Below are 21,396 nucleotides of genomic sequence, written 5' to 3' on the forward strand. Positions count from 1 at the left end.
GTGCTCTGCATTTAACCCATCCGAATTGCACACACACAGAGCAGTGAACACACACACACACACTGTGAGCACACACCCGGAGCAGTGGGCAGCCATTTATGCTGCGGCGCCCGGGGAGCAGTTGGGGGTTCAATGCCTTGCTCAAGGGCACCTAAGTCGTGGTATTGAGGGTGGAGAGAGCACTGTACATGCACTTCCCCCAACCCACAATTCCTGCCGGCCCGGGACTCGAACTCACAACCTTTCGATTGGGAGTCCGACTCTCTAACCATTAGGCCACGACTTCCCATTGAATAATTCAATCAAAATGACCACTAATGTTTTACAGCCAGAAAGTTTCCAAGTACTTTTTCTTTTTCAGCATTTTATCTTTTGATCATCTAAAATTGAAAATGTGTATTAATGCACAAACATGAATTTAATACCACATATGCAAATGTTAAATCTAGAAGTTTTCAATTTTGACAGAAATGTTAAATCTGCTAAATGATCTAAACACAAAAGACACTCAATTGTAATTTGATGATAGATCAAAAAACCTAAGGTTGAAAGAAATGTATTTGAATGACACTTTATTCTAAAAATGTTTGTGCATAAGTAAAACAAAGCAATTAAATAAACACAATATTTATGAATTAATCCAAATATAGATGGTACAAAAATAAATGTGAAAAACATGAGGTTGGATTTTAATACAAATGCTGCACATAATTTAAATTATAGGCCCAGATAAAAGCAGATTTTCAACTGAACCCCAAAATATTGACTGAAATCAACATTATATGTGTGAAGAGTAGGTGAGTAACTGCTCCTGAAATATGGCTCATAAAAAGTAAAGAATGACCCAATAATGAATGAGGGGCAAAAAACAAGGCAGACCAGCTATGAGTTACCTTGAGTGAAATTCTACCATTTCATAATATTTCTCTATGCATTTAGTCATGTTATTTTATAATGCATGATATTGTGAGATACATTTAATGGACTCGTTTTATTTTCTCTCACAACAGTAAGGATGTTAGCAGTCATTTTATCTTATTTGCAGGAAAGATGCATGTATGGTCAAGCGTAATGCCCACTTGGTCTCGTACTATTCTGATACATACATTGCTCTATCGTTAATCCAAAGTGACTAAATAGAAAATGCACTCATTCTAAGAAGCAGAATACAAAAGAAAGACATTGAGCGCTTGCTAAAAGTGGGTGCAAAATAATTAGGCCCAGAAAAATCACTAAACCAGTGCAGACATCATGACCTTCTGTGAAAGTCCCAATAATGTGTCAGGAATGCTACCTATATGCACTGCTGTATGTCTCGGCTAAAAGGGAGTGTTTTGACACGTACAGTTAATTTAATATACAATTGACACAATTCCTTTAATATTTAAAAGAGGCTGGTCAACATCCTATTGGAAGTGTCTAGGAATGATTTCCAGAATCATTGTCAATCTTAAAATGGTTGATGCCGCCTTTGTTTATCATGCTTTCCTCACAGCAACAACTTTCTCGGCCTGGATAAGAACGCAAAACAGCATTATAAAAAGTAATAAAACAAGCCGAATACGAGGGAAAACTAAACACACTATTTACACTACATACAAACAAGCCATTCTTATCATTAATCGTGACAGATGTGTCTCCCCAGAACACTATTTTTGGCTTTACTGACAGATTTAATGCGACGGCATGTCCTTTTTTCAAATGGAAGATGAATTGTGTCAGACATTGGGTTGAGATGGCACAAAACTTGGAAGCTTTTCCATATCAAACGCTCTTTCGATCAGTCTTTTGAAGGGCAGTCTGTTGTGGCATACTCTGTACTCTGCAGGAGCTCCATGTTTAGAGGTTGTCTCCGGGTTGGTATTGCGGTTCAGTGGCAGTGAAGTAATCCTCCAGGAAGGCCTGTAGATACTCAAAGGTGGGCCGCTCCTCTGGGTCCCTCTTCCAGCATTGGAGCATGAGCTCGTGCAGGGAGCTGGGACAGTCCTGGGGGCAGGGCATCCTGTAACCTCGCTCTACTTGCTCCAAGACTTCTCGGTTGTTCATGCCTGAGGGACAAATGCAAAGCATGTGCTCTTTAACTGGAATTGTTTTTTTTTTTAAGCTGTGGGGCCCTTAAATTCCTGTATGATGCTGAGTTGTGCTTCATTCATTTATTCAAGCTCTTAAAGGGATAGTTCACCCAAAAAGTGAAAGGGAAAAGTCAATGGGATTTAGTGTTGTTTTGGACCCCATAGACTTACATTCTACGGACAAAAACTTTTTAAACAACAACAATCTTTCTGCTGCTGAACACCAAAGGAGATATTTTGAATGTTTTCAGCTTTTGACTATACAATGTAAGTCTATGGAGTCCGATAACAACACTGGACCCCACTGACTTTCACTGTAAGGACAAAAAACACAGAGACATTTTTGTGTTCATTCGGAGCTGGAATAACATGTGGGTTAGTAAACAATGACAGAATTCAGATTTTTGAGTAAATTATACCTTTAAGATTTAATCTAGCCTCAAATAGCAAACTGTCTTTGAAAAATTGTGAATTAAATTTTAGTCATTTTAACAGCCTAAAAAATGTACCTTCCACCATCAGATCTCACCTGGATAGGGCACGCGTCCTTTGGTGACCAGCTCTGTGAGAAGTATTCCAAATGACCACACGTCTGACTTGATGGTAAACCTTCCATAGAGTGCTGCCTCTGGAGCCGTCCACTTGATTGGGAACTTGGCACCTACAACAAAACACTGGATTTATGGATTTGATCTCGAAATGTGGCCTACTTGTGAATTGGGCAACGTTCCTAGGGAAATTACAGATTTAAATATGTGCATGAGGAACACAAACATAAGTAGATAAAACACAGCGCAGTTATATGATCTGTATAGCAATGCATATGCAACTCAACATTTTACTATAAACACTTAGAATAAATAAATAATATAAACATAGTTATACACGTGATACCAATATTAAAATGAGGAAATGTCCAGTGAACAAATCCATTTTTGCAGTCCAAATGTTTAGCAGTTGCCATATGGTAACATTAATATTTTCTGTAAAACTACGCTAGACTGTTATTCTTATAATACATTTTAATAATAAACAATGCAGCAAAATATTCAGACACTGAAAGCAATGTACAGAAATTTGAGAAAGACATGACTTAAAACCAACATTTTTTTTACTAACTCTGATCTTTTAACTCCAACAACGCAATGTATTTTTTCCTGAATTGACCGGGTAAACTGTAAACTGAAGACAATTTTGAAAAATTAACTCTCACCTTGTCGTGCTGTGTATTCATTGTCCTCTATTAGTCTAGCCAGTCCAAAATCTGCAATCTTGCACACTAAGCTGTCACCAACAAGTATATTGGCAGACCGGAGATCTCTGTGGATGTAGTTCATCCTTTCAATGTAAGCCATGCCTGCAGCAACCTAGAAGACAAGTGCGGGAGCAATGATTTAAATGTTTATAATAAAAATTTAAATAACCTATGGTCAAATAAGTGCTTAATGAAACCAGATACCTTAATCTATTATGGGTATCAAAACATTTTACTAACCTGAGCGGCCATGTCCACTAAATTTGGCAATTTTAGCCCACGTCCTTCACCATCCTTCAAGAAATCCAGTAGGCTTCCTGAAAGACAATCAGTATACATGTGAACAAACCTGTGTGATTTCTTTGGATGTACAACAGTAAAATTTCAATTGAAGTTTTCTTTTTAAATACATTTTAACATGTAGTTTTTTAATTTGGAATGTCCAGCATCATTACCTCAGTCTTCAGTGTCACATGATTCTTTAGAAATCATTTTAATATGCTGATTTGGTGCTCAAGACACATTTCTTATAATCAGTGTTGAAAACAGTTGTGCCATTTAATATTTTTGTGGAAACCGTGATACATTTGTCAGGATTCATTGATGAAAAGAAAGTTCAAAAGAGCTGCATTTACTTAGCACTTCTGTTTGCAAAATCTGTTCCTACCTTTGCTCATATATTCTGTCACAATGTAGATGGGTTCTTCAGAGACAACCGCATAAAGCTGCACTAGCTTGTCATGCCTCAGTTTCTTCATTATCTGAGCCTCCTCCAGGAACGACTCTGGGGACATTGTGCCTGGTTTCAAGGTCTTCACTGCCACTTTAGTATTGCCATTCCAAGTCCCTGCCATTCAGAGAGGAGATTTCATAGTGAGTCACACAGCCCTTGAAAGGAATCACACATAAATCCTTCCAAGACAGCTGGCTTTCTTTTGATGAGAGGAAATGTTCTCTGCTTCACTGACAGGCCTAGATTTATACTCCTGGAATTATACGTAACGAATGGATATCAAACTCTTTTATTGGGCACGTGGTTAAGCTAATCTCTTACCCATCCAGACCTCTCCGAACTGTCCATTCCCCAAGCGTTTGATGAGCTGAAGTGACTCCCGTGGGATCTCCCATACATCTTTGGTTTTAACAGACAGGTCAGCAAGGCGGGGCATGCCTTTATGGCACGGGACTATTAAACGGCAACAAAGTCCTGCAGCCCGGGCTAAATGCAGATATATTAACAGATTATACTGTTAGTTAATCATTTAAGACGGATTAATTTTTGCATTTTGCATTCAGTGCAGATTTACCAGAATAATGGTGCACAAGCTGCTGCAGAGTTTCAAACTGAGCTCTAGTGGTGATATAATATCCTCCATTGTCCAATTTGCGGATCTTGTAGTGCTTCACGTGGTCGCCTTTAGTTTCATCCCAGTCCTGTATGGACAATGAATATGCTCCTAGAAAAACATGAGAGAACTGAAAATTAGAATAGAAGTTTTTTTTTTTTTTAAGAAATTAGTACTTTAGCCCAGCAAGGATGCATTAAATTGATTAAAAGTGATAGTAACGACATTTATTTTGAAATTATTTTGAAAGTATTATGTGACACTGAATAGCAGATTAAAAATGGAATTTTGCCATAATTAAAACAAGTGACATTTTTAAATATATTAACATAAAAATAGTTATTTAGAACTGTAGTAATATTTCACAGTATAAATGTACAGTGTTACTGTATTTTTGATCAAATAAATGCAGCCCTGGTGAAAATAAGAGTCTTATTTTGAACACAATAAAATATTTTACTGACCCCACACTTGCGAATGGTAGCTTAACTGCAAATTACCTTTCGTGGTCTCACTCTCCCTTATAAGGAAAGTGCCTCTGGGATTTCCATTTGACAAGAGTTGCCGTTCTGCATCTTTACGGCCAAGTTTTCCAAAATACCAACTACAAAGGGATAAACAGTGTTTGGTTTGGTTTAACAGTATGACCACATGACAAAGTTATGTTATTGCCCTTGTCCCAATGAAAATACTACTAGGAGTAACGCAAATAACAGACATTGTTCTTCTGGATAGTCTTTCTATTTATTTTTAACTTTTGCCTATTTTAGAAATAAAACCGAACTTACTCTTCTGCCTGTATGGAGTCTACTGGAGCCACATAATTACTGGGTATGTATCCTGTTCCACCTGTAGTGAAAGAGCGAGCCTCCCACCAGTCTCCTTCCCTGATATACAGCAACAGGAGCAAGAGAACAAATAAACAATGAATACATTTCTATTGGGTCAAGTTTCAGTTATTGAGAAGGAAACTGACTGTACCATAAAGCAAAGATAAAATCTAATTTAAAAGGCAAAGTACAGATAAATATTTGAGGTCGGAATTTTTTTTTTCTGAAATAAATTAAATTCTTTTTATTCAGCAGTGATCTATTAAATGTATAATGTTATAAAAGATGTATATTTCATATAAATGTTGTTCTTTTGAACTTTCTGTTCATCAAAGAATCCTAGAAAAATGTATTAGGTTTCCACAAAAATATTACGCAGCAAAATGGTGAAAAACATGTTGAAAATATTGATCATAGTATTAAATGTTTCTTGAACACCATATTACTTTATTAAAATAATTTCTGAAGAATAATGTGAACTCCGAAGACTTTTTTATGGCTTTGACATCACAAGAATTAATTACAATTAAAAATATATTAAAGTGGAAGACAGTTACTTGAAATTACTTGGAAATAAAGCACAATATTACTGTTTTTACTGTATTAATAATCAAATAAATGCAGCCTTGATGAGCAAAAGACACATCCTTTGAAAACATTACAGATCTTACTGACCCCAAACTTTAGAACAGCAGAGTACATCAAAAGCGTTAGTTAATATTTCAGACATCATCCTACTGAAAAATGAATTACCGGTACAAAAAATATTCAGAAAGAATACATTTGGATTGGATTACATTGGAAACATTGTTTTTGACTGTCTCTTAAAATATGTTCTGTAAACTTACGTGCTATTTAGAATCTGGAACTTTTCCCCTTTCCTGAAGCTGAGGTCATCCTCTGACCTTGCTTCATAATCATAAAGTGCTACAAAGAGTGTTACTCCTGCAAAATAAAATGGCAGATAACATCAGCTTACTAAAGTAATGCAGTTTTATAGAAATATTACAAAGTCTCCACAATGTACAGTACAATGTGATCCAAATGTAATTGTTTTAAATATTTCCAATAAAACAGGATATTCAATGAGAAAAAAAATAGGCCATGACTTGATTTAGGCTAAAAAAAGGGGGTCTTGGTGATGTCAGCAAAAAAGTTTTTTTTTTTCTTCCGAAGACTTAAAGACAAACTTTTTTTTTTTGTAATGATGAAGACCGATCCAACGGACTCAGTAAAAACATGAATGAGCACTATGGAAGTTAATAAAGGTGATTTTTATGTCAACATTCAACAGTCAGGACAGTTTCAAGATATTTCACTTTCTGTTCCAAAGCTAGAACAGCAAATTGCTCATTAAATTTTGTTCTACCTGTTCCACCCCGGGATCGTAGTGTTCCAGAGTGTGAAGAAGAGTTCACTCCACCAAACACAGTCACTCCTTGACTGACAGGTGCATGGAAGTTGTTGTAGTTGGGTATAGTAGTGACTCCAAAGCTGGGGTAGTGCTGAGGTGTCGGATCAGACCCATATCGATATCCTGCATGCTGTGAGATGCTAGTTTCTCTGTCGTCTGTGAGTTTGGTTGCCTCTTTGTCCTTGCATTGCACGCAGCCCATTATCTATATTCTTTGTGGTGAAGAAAGGCATAAATTAACATTCATTCAAAATGACTTGATATTTATTTATTTCTATACAAATACAAATGAGGAGATTCAGATTCATATTCTGAACCAGTGACTGGAAGTTAATACCCCCAAGTGATTACTAGAAATAGACATAAATCAATAATTAATTCAACAAGTGATTCAGAAAGACATTTGGTTTTAATCAAACAGTCTGTAAATACAGTGAAAACAAATGGATGTGTCACTGAATATGTGATTCATTTCATCTTATTTGCAAAGAGCATGATTTGGATAATTGAGTTAGTTAAAGAAATAGTTCACCCAAAAAAGAAAATTTGCTGAAAACATATTCACCCTCAGGCTATCCAAGATGTAGTTGAGTTTGTGTCTTCATCGGAACAGATTTGGAGAAATGTGCATTACGTCACTTGCTCAACAATGAATCCTCTGCAGTGAATGGGTGCCATCAGAACGACAGTACAAACAACTGATAAATACATCACTATAATCCACACGTAATCCACACCACTCCAGTCTATTAATGGATGTCTTCTGAAGTGAAAAGCTTTGTTACTAAGAAACAAAGCCATCAACTTCAAAAATTAACTTTAAACCATTAAAACATTTCCTCTTGTTGAAAAAAATAAATAAAAAAGTATCCTCTTTTGTCTACTATTATCTTTGCCGAAAGCAGCGGTTTTAAGGTTAAAACATCTTTATGAAGTATTTGTTGAACATGCAGCTTTTCACTTCTACAAGACATAAATTGATGTGGATTACTTGTGGATTATTGTGATGTTTTTATCATCTGTTTGGACTCTCATTCTAATGGCACCCATTCACTCGATCCATTGGTGAGCAAGTGATGTGATTAGTACATTTTCAGCAAATTTCCTTTTTGGTTTAACTATTCCTTTGATGTGGTTATTATCTAACCGAAGCAAGTATTCTATTCTGTAGAACATGTTAATATTAACAAACGTTAATAGAAGTGGCATGTTTAGACAGGACCTGAAATGTAACACATGCAGACAGCAGATGAAAACATATTTTCAATAAACATACCAAGGCAAGCACTGGGCTACCACAGTGGAGTATTCGCATTCCATTCAATTAAAGATGATGTGAAAACATACGATTTGCTCCTTTGCCTGAGTGGGCAAAACAAAAGCCAAAGACATTTTTTTTTATTGGTAAACAACTTCTGGGGAAGTATTACACACTGTGCTGAAGAATACTTAAAGTCTGATGTCTGTATAAGTCAAAACATTCTTTAACATACTATAATTATTCTGTAGAAAACAAAGAATTCAGAAGAAAAAGCTTTTGTTGTACAAGAAAAGTGTCTCGACCACAGACATTATAGAATATATATTCTAAGGAATACAGATTTACCTATATTGTTGAAAACTTTATAAAAAAAAGTTTATACTCATCCTTACGAGACATGTTAATTAAGTGAGTAATAACCATCATTTTCATCATTCAGACTTTTTGTTCATGATTACTTTGTAAATATATCTACAGAGATTGCTGGGGAAATTTCAGGAACCAGTCCCTTAAATTAAGAGATTTATATAATTGTATACGTCTCAAAAAGATTTAAATGCTGATAAATGGAGGATTTGACGTTCTGAGACTCAAAACATAGGAACATTTCCATGACTTTTGACGCTTTATTACTTTCCCAGACTATTTAATATTTCCCAGATATTTCCAGGTTTTCCATGACCGTGCTACCCCTGTATTTATCATTCTGCATGCATAAAGAAAGCACTAAGAGGAGAAAAGGTATTTTGTGCCTTAGGTCCACTGTATACATTCGAACAGACATTAAACAACTAGAAAAATCAATAGTAGTTTGTACAAATTGTACTAAAATAAAAATAAAAAATCGGTTAACTCCCACAAATACTTGTGACTGTAAACGCTGATAAAGGGTATTGTATGATTTCATTCTATTATAAGATGACTACTGTCAAGTGACAGAGGCCTTATTCGTCCATTCAATTGTGTACATAAGGCTTTTTCTGCTGCGCATCAATCCTGCTGCCAGAGACGACCGCTAAGCAGCAAAAGCAACACATACCTACACAAAATACACTCGTTCTCGATGTTAAATGTCCCTAAATATCATGCGGTTGATAAAACGAAAGCATTCTGATTAGTCCGCCCGCTCTAGGATTATAAAACCTCCATCTCCCATCATTTCCATTAACCATAATATTCATTGGATACGAATCGCCTGCACCAAGTGTATCAAAAACGCCAGACCATCAAAAAAAAAAGCTTACCAAGAGAGGGGTCGCCTGAAGTGTTTTGTATTTCACCGCAAAGAGAAAATCGAAAATAGGTCATTTGCAGACAGCTTTTTCTATTGATAAAATCTCGGTGAATTATGAAAATAACAACATTGGCCCTGACGGCTCAGGCTGCTCCTGTCGCCGAGTGTAACAGATGATGGCGTTGCTGAGGCGGATTCTCTGGGGACCGAGGGTGTGATTGACAGGACGCTCAGCCAATAGGATGGCGTAGAAGACGCCTGCGTGCGTGTGTGCGTGCGCACATTTTGCCTCCTCGATGGTCCTTTCTTGCTTCTACTATGCATGCAGCGTGGGCTCAGCTGAGGTTACTATAGGAAAACAAGGACTGGCTGGTCATGCTCATCAAAATCTCTCTGTAATCGTCGACAACCTGTGACACCAATCATTCGGTGTGTTGAGAAATATAATATATATAATATATATATATATATATATATATATATATATATATATATATATATATATATATATATATATATATATATATATATATATATATATATATATACATTTATTACACACATGTTGTGAGGCACACCTTCTTTTCTAGACACTCCTGAGAATTTCGTTAAATTAGAAACGTTTAGGGTGTGAAACTTTTCAGTTTAGCCTGCCAAAAGTAACTCTTGATATCATCATAGTAAATGCATCCTCATGCAAATCTTTTAACTGAAAGGTTGTATGGTGGTGTTCTCAGGAGGAGGGTACTTTTCATAAATGTCAGGTTGGGGCAAGTCATTACATTCTTGCTTATTAATTATAATTTTCAATGGTTTGATTTTTAACTTTTTTTTTTGCTGTTTCATTATTATTATTATTTTAGCGAAGAGCCTGAAAATAGCTGAAAGCTACCCTGAAAAATATTAAGACAATGTTCAGCTGTATTTTTTTCTCACTCTCTTTTTAGTAGGCTAATGTTGGAACTATTCAAATCACCTAAAAGGACTGTTTGGCCATAAGTTTAAATTCTGTGATTCATGAATATTTACCCAGCCTCGTGTTGTTTGAAACCTGTATGACATTCTTTCTTCTGTGGAAAACAAAAGAAGATGTTAGACAGAATGACAGCCTCGGTTGGTGAAAATTCTCCTAACATTATCCCTAGCATCTCCTCTTTTTTACAGGTCTGGACAAAGAATATCATACAGGTTTAGAATAACATGGATTTTTTGGGAATGCGATTGTGCCTACTAAAAATGACAACTAGCCCCAGTCTCCTCATCTGTATGATTATATATCACTATGGGCCCTTTTCATAGACTGATGATGCATTTGCAGAGTTCATCATCAAGGTTTTAAAAATCTATATTTTTTATTTTTTGTATATTTTATATGTATACATTTTCGACAAATTTTATGATAAATCTCTAGACCCCCCCCCCCCCCTTTTAGAAAGTCATAGAAACGTTTTTGTTTTGCTACTGGGGCAAACACAAATACAAAATATGTAGTTTCCGTTCACCAGAATTTTACCCAACTATGATTACTTTCGCTTTTGAGAACCTCTGAAATATGAAAAGGGTCCACTGGTTCATGCCAAAAACCAATTGTAATTCCATGTTACATATCAATGTTATACTGCCAAAAAATGGCTAAGCGTGTATATGACATGCAATGTTACAGATGTATTCAAAATCAGTAATCAGCAAAAGCAGATCAAGGTTTGGACTGACTTTCAACCATTTTAGTTGTTATTAGTTTTAATCTTAGAAAATGAAACTCTGCCAGTGGACTCTCGCTCTAAATCAACATCTGTTACTGCAGTGTCGGCCAACAGATTTTGTGATATTTTACTATTTATACTTATCAAGATTTTGATGAGTCACTTCACACTATGTATAGCTGACTTTTCAAAATGTTTTGTGAGTCTTCACTCATTAAATTCTATTATTATTAGATATGGTGATGCATTTTTGTAACCAATGTCCCTAAAATAATCTAAAGTTATACTATTCATTTATATCTTGTTAATTTTATTTTATATTACATTTATGTTTTTAAAGATAAATGTCTGGACAGCACAAACTGGGTTGGTGTAGTGATTTGCTTTAACGTTTTAAGTCTTCTCTGTTTAACAAAACATCCATCAGCTTAGTATGCAATATAAATCTTCCCTTATATTTCCTGGATTACTCAGGCAGTTCATCCACTCATTCAGACGTAAACAGATTTTTCACCACTGCAGACTTACAATATTATTATTGTTTATGAGCAATCTGCTGTGATGTTGAGCAGTTGCCATGGTGACATGAGTTAGTATCATAGAGGTTAGTATGGAGGTGTGAAGCGCACTTTAGACTATTTCAGTGATTCAAGACAGCCCCATCTAGGCAAACAATAAACTGTGACTGAATCTAGGTCACCAGGATTCCTCAGAATGAATTCATCAAGCATGCAATGTGCTACTGGATGTTTATATTGGAAAATTGTAATCCACGGATGGAACGTTGGAAATGAAATGCTCACAAATCTATATGTTGGCCTCACAGTCTATGGTTGGCCTATGTAGTGTCTGTGTATTTAGACAACGTGGTAGCCTATAATGCATACTCAGCCATTCAAATCTATGCTTTTTGCTTTCTCCCTTCGTTTTTTGAATAAACCAAAATAAAGGTTGTTTGAGAGACAGATTTAAGACAACAGCAAAGTATTTAAAGATTAAAAACAGCAATAAAAAGAAAAGCAAAACCTTTGTGACTGGATTCATTGGTTCTGAATCACCAGTTGCTGGTTGCGCGTCCTTCCTCCCCCAGTGCGTGAGTGTAGCCCCTCCCCCCAGTTTCACGCAGGCCTCTGATTGGCTCACGCAGCTCTTCTGTGACGTCAGGGGTATTTGGGCGTTGTATCCAGCATCTCATTATCAAAAGAGAACAATTTCATTATCTCCATCTCGTATCCCAAAATAATATATTTTATTTGCGATCTATAATTAGGGTTTTTTTCCGATCAGTTGATCACAGCTTTACCTCTCGTTATCTTTTTTTCCCGCGGTTTTATTTGAAAACAGACGCTCTTGAGAGCGAGCACGCGACGCGTCTGAGGGAGAAGCTCGCGCTCTTTGTTCATTCATTTGATCTGCGATTCTTTGTTGCGTGTGAAAGCATGGGAGCGCAAATCTCCAAAAACGGAGCAAAAGACGAGACTGTTGCCGAAAAACCAGCCGAGGCTGCGAATAAATCCAACGGGCAGGTAATAACTTTAATTAATATCTTTATACAGGCGTGTGATGTTTTTAGGGGGTGTGCAGTACCAAAAACCAAGTCGGTTCAAATGAACAATGAGCCTATCAACAAAGGGACTCTCCAATTTCCACTGAAAATCAGCACGTTGTATGAAATGTCGACGTTATTATTGTATAAAATCTAATGATGAGCATACATTTCTAAGATTTTGTTTAAATTATATATTTTTTTCATTTGCACGTTGATTAGAATGGACCCCAATGTAACGTTAACCAGTGCGTTTTAACGGCAAGTTATTTTTCTTTTAAAATTATAGAATTACGTGTACGTTAAAATTCGGTGATTTCATTCCCATTTTTAAAAACGAGTTAAATAGAAACATCGTCGTAGCTTTATCAAAATTTTCCGTCGTGCAAAGCCATTTCAGTAAAATCACCACGCCTTTATCACGTCTTGTTATAAAATGGAAGTACAAATAAGCTGTGAGTCGCAATCCATGGATTTAATATGAGAAATGGCTTTAATATGAGAAGTGGCCTTGCAAGACTATCTATGCACTCCAAACGATGATCTCCACGGTATGATCAGCGCTGGTGGATCAACTCGTCCATCTTGCAACGCTTTCACTTAAATGGCAACAGCATCAGCCAGACAAAGTGCATGAGACTTCACCCACGTGGCGAACCTATAGACTCCAGATAGTGTTTTTATACAGAATTTTGTAGATTGTAAAAATGTGAAATGATTGCAAACATTTGGGGGTTTATTTTTTACACAGCGCAAAAACACAACTCATACTAAGCATTTTTTTTATTCCCACAGGAGAATGGCCATGCTAAAACCAATGGGAATGCCTCTCCAAGTGCAGAAGCAGCCACGGAGGATGTGCAGGCCAATGGAAAGCACTCTGCCGATGGGGAGGTAAAAGCAGAGGAAGCAAAGGCCGAGGAAGGAGGCGCAGAGAAGGCCGCTCCTGAGGGCGAAGCGGAGAGTTCCGCCGTTGCGAATGGTGAAGACACGGCCAAAACAGAAGAAAACGGTTCTGCTTCAGCGAGCAGTGAGCCTGCCAAAACCAAAAAGCGTTTCTCCTTTAAGAAACCATTCAAACTTAGCGGCTTCTCCTTTAAGAAGAGTGCCAAAAAGGATGTTGAAGGTGGAGAGGCGGCAGCAGCAGCTGTGGAGAATGGTGAGCAGAAGAAGGATGTTGAACCTGAATCTGTGGAGGCCAAGCCTGAGGCCTCCAGTGAAGAGAACAAGGCAGAGGCTCCACCCGAGGAACCGAAAGCTGAGGAACCAGCTGAAAACAAAGAGGAAAAACCATCCAGTGAAGTAGCTGAAGAGAAGCCAGCTGAGGAGAAGCAAGCAGAGGCTGCTCCTCAGGAGCCAGCGGCCGCAGAGAGCTCAGATGCCCCAGCCGCTGCCACAGAGTAAGATGGAGGTGAAATGCCAGTTTTAGATGAAGTCCAAGGAGCACAAACATGGAAAATTTATGGAAAAACCAATGACATTTCAAACCTTCTGTTTTCTCCCATACTTTCATCCATTCCCGTTCCATCCACTACATTGTATATGGCATTTTGAAGGAAGGAAGTTGGATGGAATGAATGGAAGTGAAAGGCAAATTTTCCCACGTTTCTCATAATTTTTTGTAGCAGTTGTGCAAGTTGTGTGGGTGTGTGTGCGCGGATGAGTGAGATTAATAGAGCATTGCTTGTTTCAACATTTTTTTTTTTTTTTCATTTTCTTTTGTAGTTGAACTTTGTTAGTGTCGTAAGGACATTGAGTTGAAATGTTAGTTGAAGGTACTGGTGCCGTACAATTGGGTAAATCAAGCGTGTGGAAAAAGGAGCTATCAGAAACAACACCATTGACCAATTTACAGAAGTTATTGTTAAGTTCTCATTTGATTTTACTGTAATCATTACACAATTCACTAAAACAGGTGCTCAAAACCTCAGCAGCTGCATTGTGCAAAGTGCAGCATTATGTATTAGTATTGGCTTTTGTCATTGCTGGATTTTACGATGTTGAAAATGGCTTTCTCATGTTTTCTTTCTTAATATAAATGGTATCAGTTTACGTTTTTCCCCCTCTCTTTCTGGAAATACTCCTGTCTCAATGAGAATGATGTTCTAAAATGTTTAACATCAAAAAATTTGACCTGTCATGTGTAATGCAGTCCAAGTGGTTTTTATTCCAGCAGAGTTCCACCAATGTTTGAAAAATTGCTGGTGCAATCGTCAAGTAGATTATTATTATTTTTTTCTTGTAAATACTTCAGCACCATCTCTACTTGATTTTTAAATGGAATGTAACTGCGTGCAAATCATTCACAATGCTTCTTTTACCCCTTCGTTGTAGGGGCACTCAAAACAAAAATAAAGGATTTAGACAGACAATATGAGTTTTGAGTTTTGATTTTGAAATATTCTCTTTATAATATAAATGCATTTGCCTTAAATTTATGTAATTGAGCAAATTTGGGAATTTACAGGAGAATAGCGTGAAATGTTATTTTGGTTGAGATCTTTATTCAATATCCATCTCTTAACATCAAACCCATTGTACCAACATATACTGAACAACAGCACCATGATAAAATTTTTAATTATGTGATTATATGAGGGTTTGTAGGCTATACCCCACCTCTTTCTCAAAACACAAAGACCTTGAGGGATGAAAAACTTTTTTTGTGTGTGTATTTATCCTGGTAAATACCCTTCTTCTAAATCCCAAGAAAAGCCAGATGCTTTCTAAGTATAAAATGAATGTTAACAGACACTACTCGGATGTTTTTAGCCAACCACAGAAGCTAAAGATAATTTAGAACCGTGTATTTTCTGCACTCCAAGATGAACCCCACCACTAATCTAGGAACCACAAGATGGGTGTGTTTTCACCCAATATTCCTGTTCCTAGTTTAGATTCTGGATATTCATCTTATATATGCCAGTTAAACTTGTGGCTCCCACCTCTGTTCTAACAGATGGTAACGACTTTACCTTCCAGGTGCTCTTGTCTTTATTTTTTTATTCAACCACATCCCTCAAACCCTCCAAATGCAGTGCCTGCCTGTGGCTTGTGGCTCCCAGTTTCTGATTGCCTCCACCCAGTGTCTTCTATTGGACTTGTCTTTCCACTTAACCAACATCTTTTGGTTGGGTGAACTTAACAGTCATCAAAGCATACTCTTTACTTTCCTCTCCTGTTTTTAAAGACACCACTCTTGAAACTACAGAATTTATTATTATCATTATCCTTTTTTTGTAACTACCAACACAAAATAGAAATATATCCTTTAGATGTGTGTGCTGTTTTAATTCTGTTGCATCATATTCCACTTTTGTAGTTACCCATGTGTCTAAAATCACAGTAAATGACTCATGAAATTATTCAGCATACTAAAACACAAACACAGACAAAAACTCTTTAAGAAATATTTTATTTTAGTCATTATGGTTTACAGAGCAAAATTAATCATTCAGGATAACATTGTGAGTTTGTTTTTCATAATTTTCACCATCTCACAATATTCAAGTCAAATACAAGGATGTCAGGAAGAGCATCAGTAAGGATATAAGGACAACAATAACAGTAAAATAAGAAACAGATTTTAATTTGTCACTGGGATCAGCAACAAGAAAACAAAAAGACAAAACAAAAATAAAAATGAGGAAAAGACATGAAATTATCAGGACACAACTTCACATGCTCAATCCACACATACAAAAATGAAATTGTTAAGGTTTTAACTGGCTTTCTACCCCTGATAACGTGTTACATAAATTACTTCCTTCTTATTGGCACCACTGCTTGGAATTTTCAAGTTGAGATGATTGTATTTCTCAGAACAACAGCACAGTCTGTTATGCATGAAGGTTTGCAGAACATGATATTTTGTTTGAGAAATAGTGATGTTTTAGAAGTGATGGGGTTGATCACCTTATCACGTAGAGGCAATCAGGAACCCAGAGAAAGAGCAATGGACATTATCAGCGGCAAAAACACCATTAGCCTCATCATCAGGGATCTGGATATAAACAGTGTCCTGCTCATTGAGCTGAAGGACAGAACTACCAGACATCTGGTCCACAAATCCCTTATTGTACTCATCATAGGTGAACATGACTGGATCAGCATTTTTATAAAGAGCCACTAAAGCATTAGCACCGTTCACATGCATGCTATAGGAGAAGTAATAAATTCCTGGAATCTGGCAGGTGAACAGACCTGTCTCGGGATCATAATGCTGCTCTGCATTATACACAATCTGATCAAACTTAATTGGGGTGCCAGATGGAGGATAAGGTGTCACAGTTGCAACAGTGAATGCAGACACAGGACTTTTGACAAGAACTGGGTATGAAGTTTCACTTTGGGCCTTCTCAAACATGACCTCACCAGGAGGGCCAGGAGGGCCAGGAGGTCCAACAGGACCTGGAAGACCAGCAGGTCCATCAGATCCAGGAAGTCCAGGTGGACCCTGTGGTCCAGGAATTCCCTTGGCAGCCAAACCAGCTGGGCCAGGTGCTCCAGGAATACCTGGGTGACCTTTAAGGCCAGGTGGACCTGAAGGACCTGCTGGGCCAACGGGGCCTCTTGCTCCAGGAGCACCTGCCTCTCCCTTTTCACCTGCTGCTCCAGGATATCCTGTATGACCCTTTGGTCCAACAGGTCCAGGTGTTCCTGGGGCACCAGAAGCACCTGTTTGGCCAGCATCTCCTTTGTTGCCAGGAGCACCAGTAGCTCCCCTTGGACCAGGCTGGCCTGTGGCACCTGGATAACCCTGCTTGCCTTCAATGCCTTGGGGTCCCTGTTCTCCTGTGTGCCCCTTCAGCCCTGGAGGTCCCATTGGACCTTGGTCACCCTTATCACCTGTTGCTCCCCTCTCACCTGGGAAACCTCTTGCCCCTTGAGGACCAGCTGGACCCATAGAACCAGTGGCACCTGTATATCCAGTGTGCCCTTTAGCACCTGGCTCACCTTTCTGACCTGTTGTACCTGGGCTACCAGCTACTCCCCTCTCACCTTTTGCACCAGGTTCACCTGGTTTGCCATAACCTGAAACACCTGGAGCACCAGGAACACCAGATGCACCTTGTGGACCTTTGGGGCCAGCAGGGCCAGGCATACCTGGAGCACCATTCTCACCTGGCTTACCTGGAATTCCAATTCCAGGAGCACCCGTTTGACCTTTTGGACCAGGTCCACCCATGGGTCCAGTTTCCCCATCACGGCCAGGTGAACCTGATTTACCTGGTTCACCAGGAAGTCCAGATTTTCCAGGTCTTCCAACACCAGGCTCACCAGGCTTTCCGGTAGCGCCCATTGGTCCTTCTGGACCTCTCTCACCTGGTGGCCCCTGAACCCCAATACCCCTTTCTCCTTTTTGTCCTGGTGCACCAGGAATACCTGGATGTCCTTTAACACCTGGCGCACCCTGTGGTCCCACTCCTCCTGGCAGACCTGCTGGTCCAGGTTTGCCTGTTGCAGAAATGCCTGCTGGTCCAGGGCTACCAACAGGACCAGGCATTCCTCTGGGGCCTTGATGACCAGGTGCACCAGTATCTCCTTTAAGTCCAGGTGCACCTGTGGCTCCAGGTTTGCCAGGTCCACCTGGAGTACCAGGTTTTCCAGGTGCTGAGTAACCAGCAGGACCAGGTGGTCCAGGGGGTCCCTGTGGCCCTTGCAGTCCTTCACCATCTTCTCCTCGTTCTCCAGGGGGGCCAGGAGGTCCAGGTGGGCCTGGCTCACCAGGGGTGCCTGGTTCTCCTGCTACGGATACCACTGTAATAAAACAAAAAGCATATCAGTGGCAATATGCATAGTCATTATGTACATCAGTGGCAATAATCAGTTATAGATGAAATTGCCACTTTGGAATTGAGTTCTTGTAATTTGATGTTGACAATACACCATGAGTACAATATACCAGTATAAAAATTATAATATACAGTGTTTCTAGAGATCTGGAAAGATTTTAGAAATGTTTCACTTAAAGTGGTCCTATAACCATAAAGTGCCTTGTTAGTAATTGTTTGACTAAAGAATAGTTCACAGTTATAGAAGCAGGAAGTCAGTATCAAGTTGAGTTTCAGTATGTAAGTATGCTCTACAGATCTTTTAATAAGTCTTTTTTTTTACTCAAGAAAAAACAGTGTTCATACATCAGAAATAAAACATTTTTAAATTTCAAACCTTGTGTATCGATGCATGACAAATCTATACATATACATTTATAAATATGTTTGTATGTTAAATTATTTATATTTCTTATATATATTTCTTTTTCATTTTTGTGAATAAAGTACTTGTTTCAAATGTTATATTTTAACTTTAATCTTATATCTGAGATTCTATTTAATTTAATTTCAGAAACATTTCACTTCCTGCAATTGCATGCTGTAATGTTGATAAACTTGACTTGACAAAGGCAATCCAGAATATTTATCAAAACGCTCAAGGGATATAACTCTTTCTTAAATATTGTATTGTAAATTTAACTTAAAATCAGAGGTACTTCAGCATTAAATGTATTTTATATATTTTGTATTCATACTACATATATTCATAACAATCAGTTCTCTGTTTTACATGGCATTATCTGTTCTTTTTTGTGCATTTTGTAATTCCGCTTCAGAATATAATCCTTGTTTTAAAAATATATATTTATGTGGCTGTGGCTTCAGTTTTATGATTGCTTTCATGTGGTCAAATCTATTGGTTTGTAAACTGCACCATACCAAATATCATTATTTTAGGCACAGCTTTTATGAAACAAAACAGATGTGTCTAGATTTTGCTGTGACACACCCAGACAAATCACTTTTCAACATGTCTCTAAGAAGCTAATTTAAATACCTAACTTTCAAAGGTTGGTTGGTTTTGATGTGCATATACTTCAGAATCTAAAACAACACTGAATTGCTTCTACTCAAACAAATCATATAAATATGTACAGTATTTTATTGTACTGTAATTCCGATTTAAGTATGACTTCTATAAATATATTTGAGCTTTGCAGATTTCATCAAACCATACAGTTATGCACAATATAAGAAAACAGATTAAAAAAAAATTCCATACAGTATATCCTTCAGCTTATTGTTCAACACTCCAGACTGGAATTTAGTGAAAGATATTATAGGACAACGATGTATGAATTTTAAATAGAACTAAAGAATCAGTTGTATGTAAAATGCATTTTTGCCACCTAAAAAATTATTTAAAAAAAATGCATTCCATAATAAAATCAGAGACAGCAGAACAGACTTCATAGTATGATGCATCTTTAAAGATATGGCATGTTTTAGCCTACAACAAATAAAAAATTTGAATATTCAAAACCTTACACAAGTTGCATCACACTATTGGAGGAAGCACTGTGTATCAGCAACCAATCAGTGTGCTGGATTCTAATCATGCAGCTTTGCTATGTGCATACCTAAAAAATTTTTTTACCTAAAATTAGTTTTGCCTCATTTAGATCAAGTACCACAGACAAAAGCAGATTTTTAGCACGCTGCAGAAAGCAAAGGAAAGCATTTTTACATTTTATACATACCATGGCTTTTTACTGAGTAAGGCTGGTACTGAGGGGCCTTCACCACCTTCTTGACAACATATCTCTCACCATGGGCAGCCGTCAAGGCAACCAGGAGAAGAAGAATGCTTGCTACTTGTAGTTCCATTTTCTGAGGTCAAATCTGTAATGAGATCGAAAGAGTTAGATGTGATGATGTAAAGAAAACTGCAGGTGGTGAAAGCTGAAACATTATAATGGGACAATTGGTTCAGCCATTTTTAAAGTAAACAACAGCGGACAACCATAAACAATGATTTCATCTTCCAATCCATCCATAAAAACTTGGTTGAAACCATAACTCAAAAGTAGTAATAAGAGCACCCTCCCATCTGCACCTGCTGATAGATGTCATTCAATATCAGGGTCTAGTTACCTAAAGCCAAAGGAAAAGAAGAAAAAATATGCACACCTACCGGCATACTTGGGTTCCAAATAAATAAGAAGTATAACACAGCCGTGGCTCCCACTTCTGAATATCCTTATGGTATGAGCCAGACAGGATCTGCTGCTGCCTAGCACAATGATGAGGGTTTTTATACCATATCTGGCCCTTGCATCATTAAAAAACACCTACCACACTAGTACCTCCCCTCTCATCGCAAGGCTGTAATTACCAAGCAGATTTGCCCACTGTTGGCATGTCACTTCAGGATGGCTTTTTCTTTGAGTGTTTAGACCCATGATTAGATCTTGTTAAGCTCCCCTCAAAGCTGCAAAAGATACACTTTAGTCCTAAATTTGGGTCGAACAATGCCATTTTTAGGGTATGGATAGCCTGTATGATGTGGATTTCCCTATTTAATGTTGGTATCTTTAGAAACATGATGTAAACAATAATTCACTCACAATATAGTCTGACTTTCTTACAGTGTGGTCTATCTATCTATCTATCTATCTATCTATCTATCTATCTATCTATCTATCTATCTATCTATCTATCTATCTATCTGTCTGTCTGTCTAAAATCATAAATTGCACAAAACAGTACTGACCCCAAAAAATACTGTTGCAAAATGAATAATGTGAGTTACTGTCTACACCATATTTCTGTTTTCAGACAGATAAAAAGTCTGTATAAATGCTAATTTCTTAATAGAATGATTTCAAAATGTTTTAAAGCCATCACGTGGCTGCTATTGAAAATCACTTTTCCAATTTCAGCCTTGTCTGGTTGTCT

The 21,396-nt window shown here is 37.6% G+C and overlaps 3 protein-coding genes across 4 annotated transcripts; 1 reads left to right on the top strand and 2 right to left on the bottom strand.

Moving 5' to 3' along the window:
- Positions 1-559: 559 nt before the first annotated feature.
- On the bottom strand, positions 560-12,259 carry fyna (FYN proto-oncogene, Src family tyrosine kinase a). Of its 2 annotated transcripts, none has more exons than XM_059520062.1 (13): positions 12,142-12,259; positions 8,194-8,279; positions 6,873-7,129; positions 6,352-6,448; positions 5,462-5,560; positions 5,174-5,277; positions 4,635-4,784; positions 4,382-4,546; positions 3,995-4,174; positions 3,568-3,644; positions 3,286-3,439; positions 2,602-2,733; positions 560-2,048 (listed from the first exon to the last, which is right to left on the bottom strand). In XM_059520062.1, exons 3-13 carry the CDS (start codon positions 7,117-7,119, stop codon positions 1,840-1,842), a joined length of 1,614 nt encoding a protein of 537 aa, XP_059376045.1. In that variant the 5' UTR covers positions 7,120-7,129; positions 8,194-8,279; positions 12,142-12,259; the 3' UTR covers positions 560-1,839. The 2 variants fall into 2 exon arrangements, with proteins under 2 accessions (XP_059376045.1, XP_059376044.1); XM_059520061.1 differs by lacking the exon at positions 12,142-12,259 and adding an exon at positions 9,423-9,612.
- Positions 12,260-12,292: 33 nt separating this feature from the next.
- marcksb (myristoylated alanine-rich protein kinase C substrate b) lies at positions 12,293-15,033 on the top strand. Its single transcript, XM_059520063.1, has 2 exons — positions 12,293-12,641; positions 13,457-15,033. Exons 1-2 carry the CDS (start codon positions 12,555-12,557, stop codon positions 14,063-14,065), a joined length of 696 nt encoding a protein of 231 aa, XP_059376046.1. The 5' UTR covers positions 12,293-12,554; the 3' UTR covers positions 14,066-15,033.
- Positions 15,034-16,060: 1,027 nt separating this feature from the next.
- col10a1a (collagen, type X, alpha 1a) lies at positions 16,061-20,761 on the bottom strand. Its single transcript, XM_059520064.1, has 3 exons — positions 20,633-20,761; positions 20,199-20,340; positions 16,061-18,421 (listed from the first exon to the last, which is right to left on the bottom strand). Exons 2-3 carry the CDS (start codon positions 20,323-20,325, stop codon positions 16,581-16,583), a joined length of 1,968 nt encoding a protein of 655 aa, XP_059376047.1. The 5' UTR covers positions 20,326-20,340; positions 20,633-20,761; the 3' UTR covers positions 16,061-16,580.
- Positions 20,762-21,396: the final 635 nt, after the last annotated feature.

The sequence above is a fragment of the Carassius carassius genome, chromosome 32 (assembly GCF_963082965.1).
Source record: "Carassius carassius chromosome 32, fCarCar2.1, whole genome shotgun sequence".
Taxonomy (NCBI): domain Eukaryota; kingdom Metazoa; phylum Chordata; class Actinopteri; order Cypriniformes; family Cyprinidae; genus Carassius; species Carassius carassius.

Bases quoted from the DNA above. Each gene is read 5' to 3' on its own strand.
- marcksb (XM_059520063.1), top strand. From the start codon at position 12,555: ATGGGAGCGCAAATCTCCAAAAACGGAGCAAAAGACGAGACTGTTGCC. The intron at 12,642-13,456 runs GTAATAACTTTA...TTATTCCCACAG, and splicing joins CGAATAAATCCAACGGGCAG to GAGAATGGCCATGCTAAAAC.
- fyna (XM_059520062.1), bottom strand. From the start codon at position 7,119: ATGGGCTGCGTGCAATGCAAGGACAAAGAGGCAACCAAACTCACAGAC. The intron at 3,645-3,994 runs GTAGGAACAGAT...ATTGTCTTTCAG, and splicing joins GACAGAATATATGAGCAAAG to GAAGCCTACTGGATTTCTTG. The intron at 3,440-3,567 runs GTTAGTAAAATG...CTTGTCTTCTAG, and splicing joins TAGTGGACATGGCCGCTCAG to GTTGCTGCAGGCATGGCTTA.
- col10a1a (XM_059520064.1), bottom strand. From the start codon at position 20,325: ATGGAACTACAAGTAGCAAGCATTCTTCTTCTCCTGGTTGCCTTGACG. The intron at 18,422-20,198 runs GTATGTATAAAA...GTTTTATTACAG, and splicing joins TTACTCAGTAAAAAGCCATG to TGGTATCCGTAGCAGGAGAA.